The 9,323-nt window shown below is 39.7% G+C and overlaps 1 protein-coding gene across 1 annotated transcript in view; it reads left to right on the top strand.

The window, feature by feature from the left end:
• The first annotated feature begins 4,044 nt into the window (after window positions 1–4,044).
• Window positions 4,045–9,323, top strand: part of myom3 (myomesin 3) — a 77,666-nt gene continuing 72,387 nt past the window's right edge. The window contains exons 1-2 of the mRNA XM_080895514.1: window positions 4,045–4,195; window positions 6,885–7,011. Coding sequence (XP_080751640.1) covers window positions 6,905–7,011 — 107 coding nt within the window. The 5' untranslated portion in view covers window positions 4,045–4,195; window positions 6,885–6,904. The remainder of the gene's footprint in view (window positions 4,196–6,884; window positions 7,012–9,323) is intronic.

Here is a 9,323-nt window from a genome sequence, read left to right as displayed (position 1 = left end):
CTTGAAAGCACCGATCATCAGTCAGCTCTTGTAAGTTGTCAGTCTGTTGAGAGGCAGTAAAGGAAGGTGATACGCCGTCATTAATCTCTCTCTCAGCTCTTCATACACTAAACTGCTTCACCAATCAGCTAAAGCAAGACCTGCAGACCTCTTTATTAGATCTGGGTGGCAATTCAGAAGAGCTAAAAGCTAAACAAGCTTTATTTAGCATTAATAAACTACCTACTTAATGCCAACTAGTAAATATAAAGGGGAGACGATCATCTTTTGGCTCTGTGGTGACAAGCCTTTTTAAAAGTAAAGATACATCCAACAACAACATGACTGACAACAACTGGCGTCCTTTTTCCTGCCATCCCCTTGTAGAGGGCACCTACATCTCGTCAAGACCATGTCATTTAATAAATAGAAGTCTGCATGTAATTGGAACCAATCACTTCGCCCCCTTCCTTTCCTCTCTTGCATTCTAATGATCTCGTAATGGGCCCTTGATTAGAAAAAGGCATGGAAACAGCTGTCAAGGCAGGCCAGGAAATGATGGATCATCCTGCAGACTTTGGTGTCCATTAAGTTCTATTCTGGGCCTGATCACCACTGGGGGAGAAGATAGCAAAGAAAGTTTAGTAATATTTAGTTTCCCAGTGGAACAACACTCACTAAAGTCTTGAAACTGATACCAAATTAATTTTGAGCACTGGGAAGAACATTCAGTCTGAACCTAACAGTGTCGTGCATTTTTGCACATTGCCTCTTGTCAGCATGGTGTGTAATGTGTCTAAACTTCTCATTACTAAGCCCGGCATACTATGCTATTTGCTCAAGGGCGCAAAAGGTAAATATGATGACACAAACTGATGGTATCACATGACGATGGGAGATATTCAGTTAAATGAGATTAAATGCATTAAAAACTGAGTAATTCATCATATGTTATCAGAAAATAATAACATGACATTGTTGCTTATCAAAACATGAACAACCCCACATGAAAAAATGTAATGCCATGCAGGAAATGTCTCGTATCCTTTCATATTCTTGCCTCTTGCTCAGGTCACGCCAGATTTACTGTAAGCATGAACTGCAAAATAAGGAAAGAAATACCTGGCCTCCAGGATTGGCGTATGCTAGAACTTTCTCTGATATGAGGTTTTAGAGTCTTACTCAAAAAAGTTCCCAAGTCCAACTGAAAACACTGCCTAATAATAACTAGAGACAACATTGTGATTCAGTCACACAAACCACATCCACCTTTTATTTTAATGTCAACTGCACACCTGTAAAGTGTCTGCTTGTGATGAGGTACCTGTTGACAAAGGGCGATGACTCACCACCAAGCCGAGTATCACATCCTTCTTAGAGGACTCAAGACGGATCATGTATCTGTGACAAGAAGCTGATCTATTTAGTTGTATTCTCTGTTAGTTGGTGCTTGCAGTAACTTTTTTAGCAGCAGTAGAGAGCAAGGAGTCTGCAGTTTCAAGGCATTTCACAAGTGTCATGCCTAGTATCTTATTCTCTCCAAGTCTTCTACTGTGATCAGATAAGTCAAGAAATTTGGGTTATTTTAATCTATTGTTGCGTTCAGGTTGTCAGTTGTTGGGAAGTTGTTTGAGTTTTCGCTCTTATTGTAGGTTCTTATCAATTATTGTCTTTAAATCAGTTAATACAGCTTCTCCTAATTTTCCTTTTGCCACCACTGATCCATATAAAATATTCTGGACCAGTCAGAAGAAACAGCTTGGATATAACAGTTCTCGTCAATGCAACCTCTCGCTTTGTGAGCTTCAGATGAAATGATATGATTTCCATGAGCCCCCCCCCTGAATTTGGGCTTTTATTCGTACTTCAAAGAAGTAAAAGTATAGTCCAAGCATGAATTGTGAATAAGCATTAATGATTAATAACACATAAGTCATTCTGAAAGTGCTGCAAATATTTATTTCCTCTTGGCTTCCCGTACATGTTTAACCTGGCACGTGTAGTAATTGAATGTAATTGACTGTACTGTATGTTCCCAGAGCTATTACTCTGGGAACATGCAAACAAACTGATCTGCATAAGTGGCCTAAATAAATTAGGCACTAAACAGACAGAAGCTGCTCCCATCGAGCTTTTGAGCATGACAGCACTTCAGCAATTTTGTAACAAACGTGCTAAATCATTCATGCCTCTCTGAGGATCCAAGAAAACACGTTAAAGGCCTCTTCTTTGTTCTGCAGTTATGGTAAAAATATAAGACGGCACTGACATTAGATGGTCCTGGTGAACCTTAAAGCTGAGGACTCCTTCAGAGAAAGAGGAACTAATAAAGATGGCCCTCAGCTGCTTTGTCTCAGCAGTTATTCTTAGTCAGATGGTCACTGCTCATGTATGTATGAGAAAAGAAAGCCTGGCAACCTGAGCTTGTATTGTGCACTGATATTCCAGAGGCAGGTGTGGCAACTAAAAGCTTATAAATAACTCCTCAACCTTTTATACACTGCTATGGCCTTAAACGATGAATGCTTTGAGTCTCTGTGAGTCAAATGACCACTAGACACAAGAAAATCTTGTACCACTTATAGTAAAATGTCAATTTCCTTTAAATTGTTTGCAGATTTAATGTCCAAAAAGTGGAATTCAGTCAAGTTTATGTTTCCAGAGATAAAAAGTTTTGAGAGCAACATGAATAGACACAGTTCCAATAAACTCTTGGGAATACAGTGCCATATTTAATGAGACGAAACAGTGGCGAAGACAACAAACGAAAGGCAGGAAAGAATGTGAAAAAAAGTCGTGCTGCAGAGGATCAACTCGAAGTCAAATCATGAAAGGAAACTTCTGGAAAGTTTGAAACTATGATATCCAGTGTTTACTGAACTAATTACTAAAGCCAGCCACAAAAACACAATCCTGTGTAACAGGTTTCAAATTAGTTTCGTCCTTGAACGTGTTATCATTCTCCAAGTAGCAAAACAAAAGACTAAAAGGAGATTAAAAGTACACATACACCCACAGATAAGGTGACTATATGTACAAGTATTCCTGTGAGCCAAAAGTTCAGGATTCGGACTGCTTTGGTTAAGTTTCAAACTTTTTTTTTTCAACTCTTGGCCCTGTCTGATGTCATTGCAAGCAGATACCACTAATATGGTCATCTCTGTGAACACTGACTGGGTAGCCAATCAGAGGAAAGCTGATTTAAAACATTTTACTTTAAACAGATTGCAAACTGAGGGGCTAGAAAGTATAAGTGAAGCTACTCTAGTACATTAATCATCAGAGGGCCATAAATGTTACTGCCGTTTATGCTAAGCTATTGAGGATGTGTGTAAATTATGAAATGCTGGTGACAATTATTAGGGTTCATCCTGTGGGCATCATCATCATTATTTTCTGAACCAAAAGTCATTGCAATCCTTTTAACAGTAGAAAGATTTTGCTCTGTATTCACGAGCAATCACACAGGAAGCCTGCATTATACCAACTGCTTTCTTTTAAAAACAGACTAACTGGTCATACTGTTAATGTGACAGATTGTTTCCTTTTCAAATACTACTTATTATTTTTTGCTTTTGTTTTCAACTATCATGTCTTTCTTCCTCGCTTTCTCCCGTTCTCTTTGGATCTTCCTTCTCTCACCATGGGCATCTACCTCCCCAGTGCTTTAGCCTTTAATTTTCTAACATTTGTACCCAGGTGGAACAGTGCTGAGAGGGCTGAAATAAATATATATTTCTTTTAGTGGCAGTTTGTAGTATTACCACAGCCAGTTGTTCTCCTGAGGCCGTTCCAGCTGTTACTTTCAGCTGTTGGGGTTTCATTGTACAGGGAGCTATTGTCTCATCTTTTAGCTGCTTGTACACAAAGATCTTTCTAAATCGATCTGGCAGTGTGTGTGTGTGTGTGTGTGTGTGTGTGTACACACGTTTCAGTATACACAGGGGTGTCATTGGTCTATATTTACCAACTTAAGAATGAGACAGCATTGTGTTGTCGACATACTTGGCAGTGAAGGACACAGAGTTCAGGGTCACCCTGATTACTCAAGAGACATAGAGAGAGTGAGGTACAGTAGATGAAGACAGACAGACAGTCAAAGGCAATAAAGAGAGGTGAGACACTAAGACTGAAAAGCATCTTCAAGGAGTGAGACAGGGAGACAAAAGGAAGTGGAATATATTCGTCCTACAGATCTTTGGCAACAAGAGAAACTGTGAGTGGGATTTCCATTTCCTCAGCCACTAGCTAGATCTAACACAAATAGCAAGCAAGGCTTTTTTTGCTGTTCATCAGTTGCTGAGGAATTAGAGTACCTAATAGTACTAAGCCTGAGTAAAATGCATGCACTGTACCTCTACAGTACATTTGCATATAGCAGCTAATTGCTAGTGTTTTTGCTTTGTCAAAAAGGTTTCCCTTCTCTTCTTGTTTCTCTTGAAAATGTTTGCTCGCTTCTTCTGCTAGCTGAACTTCTTAATTGTCTTGTCTTTTGATGGCCTTAGTGGATGTAGCTTTTTAATTACTCTCCTGGGAGACCACAAGTCAAGCTCCTGATGTATTTGTATAATTTCTTTCCCGTCAATGTTTAAAACAGTGAATCATTTACCTTGTTTTGTCTCAGGTTGATAGATTTTTATTATTAACATCAGACCTAGAAAATGAGCTCTCACATTACTCCAGAGACTTTAAAAAAAATTGCACGGTGCATAGAAATAGAGCCACTTTGCTTTATCTGCTTTCCCTCCAGGGGCCTGGGGATCCAGGCTTCCCCATGGAGATTGATCAATTCCAATGTGCTAGAGGTTGACCTACTATCCTCTGTGTTCAAACAAACCTCTCCCCTTGGGCAGCAGTGAGACGCATAAAAACTAAAATAAAATAAAATAAAATAAAGTAAAGCAGCAAGGGAATCAGCTGACCTGCAAGCATATTAGCCTGTTCCCCAAACCTCTTCCACAATGCAATTGAAGGAGATGAGAAGAAATAACACACTGCGCTTGTTTATATTGCTAACACAGGTGGCTGCTATTGGGAATGGGTGAATGAAGCTATCATTCAGGCACGACCTGATTCTGTTTGTTGGGTGCGTTCTGCACTCACCTCCCCAGAGCAAACACATGATTAATGATGGACAGGGTGTGTGCAACACCATGGCCAACTGAGGCTCAGTTGCTGAAAAAAAGGGGGTGATTCACTATAACACACCATTTCAACATGTCACAACACAGTAGGCTGGACAGTGAACAACACACAAAAAAATTGTAGGTTTTCACTTTTCTTTAGCTTTCTTTTCTATTTTACCAATTTATAGGTTAACCCAATAACTAAAGCTTCAATTTTCAGTTAGAGGCCCAGTAGAAACCCCAGTCGCTGGGGGAAAATGATCATTCCCTGGCCGGTTTGCAAGTGATTTTGGACGTTGCCAAATTGGGTGGAGCACCAAGAAAACCTCTTGCTAGCAGATCTCCATGGTCAACTGCAGTTTGCATAAAAGGTACTAACTTGTCTGCAAGATGTCAGGGCTTTGCAGTGTGGAGAGAAGGAAGAGAGGACCCAAACGTAGGATTTATGAAGGATAAGGACAGTGTTTATTACAAAGGCAGGATGAACGGAATATAACAGACTGAAACTGACTGATTGACTGAATGGCTGGCTGGCTGGCTGGCTAACTGAACTGGAAAAACACACATGCAGAATTGTCGGCAGCAATGACAAGACAATGAACTGGAGGAAAGTAAGGACTTAAATGCACAGGAGTGATGATGATGAGAGACAGGTGAGAACACAGCTGAACTGAATCTGACTAATCACACACAGGAAGTGGAACAGAACATAATGGACACAGACCGGGGCAAATGTAAAACATAAAATGTGAAAACTAAACAGTGGCAAAATTCAAAACTGAAAACGCTGGGTCATCGACCCAGGAACCCTGACACAAGAACCTGCAAACTAACCTCAGAGCTGTAGTGAAATTACAAAAAAGTGTGGCCAAAAACAAGAAAATAGAGAACGTTCACCTTCAAAGTAAAAGTTGTGTCACAAAACATTTCAAAAGGCAAACAGTCTTCGTTTCCAGTTTGCATTACAAGGGTAACAACCACTTAGTGAGTAGCTGGTGAATGTCTGCAGACAAGTCAGCGACTTCTTCAGCACAGTTTATCTCTTTGAAAGCAATGTCACCTAGCAACAGTAAAAAACCTCCAGCAACCACTTGCCAGCTGGTTGGGGAATATATGTTTCTCCGTAGCAACCACAGGTTGCTAGACAGTCGCCATTCAGTCTCTAGACCTGTACGACAAGAGCCTATGATAATCAGCAGCTTAATGAAAAAAAAAGTAGTTCCAGCAGTATTTCAAATGTTTTTGTAAAGCTACATATTAAAATGCTTAATCGGTTTTGATGTATTAAATGGATTCTGAACAGTTTCCTTTCCTCTCTGAAGTGTATCATTGACATATTGGATTGAAGCCCCTTTATCGAAATAGTATTGGGTGTTTGATAACCTCTTTTGATTGCTGTAGATTTAGAAATATAATTATTATTATTTTCACCTTGTTCGTTGTTTGTAGTCACTTCAATATAATATCATAAGAGATTTAAGCACTACGACAAATATGCTATATACAATTAAAACTTAGGGCTGATTATTCCCATTATAAATCTATTGCTTTTGAAAAGCTTAAAGCACACAGATAAAGGTGTTTACTGTAAACATATGCATAATCGTGCAACTAATCTGAACTCAATTTCAAACCCAGCTTCAGGTTGCTGATTACTAATACAGATACCCTCATGGCTAAGGCTACAGTGCCTTTAGTGCTCGACTGACTCCTATTGACAATCACATTGCCTCCTACACACCTCTGCATGCTCACTCGTAGCTTCCCCTCCACTCCCAGGTGCCGGTTGGGGCATTACCATGGAAACCAGGATGGTGATGCATCGAGAGCAGGAGGAGCAGTCGTCCCAGATGTCTCACAGCATGCAGCTGTCCTCCCAGATCAAGAAGAGGACCTTCACGTCAAGGTGCAAACAGACACACAGTGATAGCAACATCACTGCATGCCATTTATAATGAATTAATTTGATAATATTTATCTTCATTTTAACAAAATTCGGGAAATGCCACAACCAAAGAGGAACTAAGGTATTATCTTTGACATCAGATCCAATTTATTCTTTTCTGCCAAAGGCTTTCTTTGTTGCCCAAAACCTATAAAAATCTCAACAAGCTACACTAAGTGGCATGTTCCTTCACAGGAACCTCTTTATATCGTGTTATGTGTGGTATGTGTTCTCCGCTTTTCTCTGCAACTATTCTTTCGATTTACTTCAAACTTGGCAGGTGTATTGCTGGGGGCTCACAAAAATGCAGTGTTAAGCTTGAAGTCTGTCAGATCAGAACTTCTGATAATTTTGCTGGAAATCGCTTTCTGTTACACTTCTAAAACAACTAGTTGCCTAGGGTGTTTAGGGAACATCGACACCTCGTCCCCCAAGGAAAAAAAAAAATCTGAAACAACGGCTCTCACCAAAACAGGTCTGTTTCTGGTGATTATTTGACTGTTCAGTAACTGTTTCTTTTAGCATTGCTCTGTGCATAATTTCATATGATTTATTTTCCATTTTTATTACTTAAATAGAAAATACAGGCTTAGTGAGGTCAAAACATTATAATCAAGAGTTGGTTTTGTCTTTTCATGGGGTTTGCTAACAGCACAGATGAGGAATAATCTTTTACCCTTTCATTTAAAAACCACTACTTATCAATATAATGAACTAAACGCACTCAAACATGTGGCCTTTACATGGATTTACTGTCATCAGTGATCAATAAGTACTGCATACACATGAAATTCACTTCATTAGATGCATCTGTTCAACTGATTATTATTGCAAATATCATATGGACGCAACTCGCTGGATTTAGGCCTGGAAACATGGTCAAGACCTGGTGAAAGTCAAACAAAAGATTATAATGTGGAAGAAAGATGATGTAAGTAACTCTGAATGTGGCGTGATTGTTGATGCCAGAAAGGCTGATCTGAGTATTGGTAAATGGCCTGTATTTGTATAGCGCTTTACTTAGTCCCTAAGGACTCCAAAGTGCTTTACACTACATTCAGTCATTCACCCATTCACACATCATACTGGTGATGGCAAGCTACATTGTAGTCACAGCTGCCCTGGGGTGCACTGACAGAGGCGAGGCTGCTAGACACTGGCGCCACCGGGCCCTCTGACCACCACCAGTAGGTAACGAGTGAAGTGTTTTGCCCAAGGACGTAATGACCGGGACTGTCCGAGCCGGGGCTCGAACGGGCAGCCTTCCGATTACAAGACGAACTGCCAACTCTTGAGCTATGATCGTCCCATTTTAGATTTTAGAAACTGCTGATCTACTTGGGATGTTCCCACACAACCATCTCTACAGTTTGCAGTGAACGATTTAAAAAAGAGGAAATATTCAGGGTGGGGTTGGTTGCAGAGGTGTTTTTGTACCACAGTGTACATTTTTGGATGGCTGCTTAGAGCAGGATAAGATGCCACGTCACAAAGCCCAGACCATCTCAAACCGGTTTCTTGATCATGACAATGAGCTCACTGTGCTCAAATGGCCTCCGCAGTCATCAGATCTCAATCCAGTAGAGCAGCTTTGGTGTGACGCTATCATGTCAAGCCAAATCTCAGAGGAATGTTTCCGGTACCTTGTTCACTCTATGACACAAAGACCGAAAGCAGTTATGAAGGCCAGCACTAGCTACTTTACAGTACTTTTGTTTACTATACAGGATCTAAGTTAAACTCCTCTTAACTCTGGGACACCTCAGAGTCTAAAAAGTGGCTTTAAAGAAGCTCCGTAATCACTCTCACAGTAACAGCTTGAGGGAATACAAAAACAGAAAACTGATAAGCATAATGTTTGTGTTGTCATATCATGAAGACTTCTGTTCAAACTCAAATTTCACAAGCAAAACTCTAGAAATAACTAGTTCTGTTTTACTTTATGTGCAGTATTGTTTATTGCACGTTTATTTTTAAATGAAAGAGACAATTTAAACAAAAAGTACAATAGAAAATTCACTGCACTATAATAGGAAAGTGCAGCTTGAGGCTTTAAAATTGATGAAGCAAACTGATTAATATTTGAAAAAGGTGGAACTGTCTCGCACCATACGCAGCTTTCTGTATAGTATTAAAAAGAAATAAACAGGATATAGGATTAACAGATTGAGCAACTTGTTAAGATGAGGACTCCTTGCAGCTTTACTGATAACAGAGGACATCCGTATGCATCTTTGTTATAAAACAAATGTATCCTTTATGTAAATTTCATT

The sequence above is a fragment of the Rhamphochromis sp. 'chilingali' genome (genome assembly GCF_963969265.1).
Source record: "Rhamphochromis sp. 'chilingali' genome assembly, chromosome: 11".
Taxonomy (NCBI): Eukaryota; Metazoa; Chordata; class Actinopteri; order Cichliformes; family Cichlidae; genus Rhamphochromis; species Rhamphochromis sp. 'chilingali'.
Note: the sequence above shows the minus strand (reverse complement) of the source record. Positions and strands in the feature narration are given on the sequence as shown.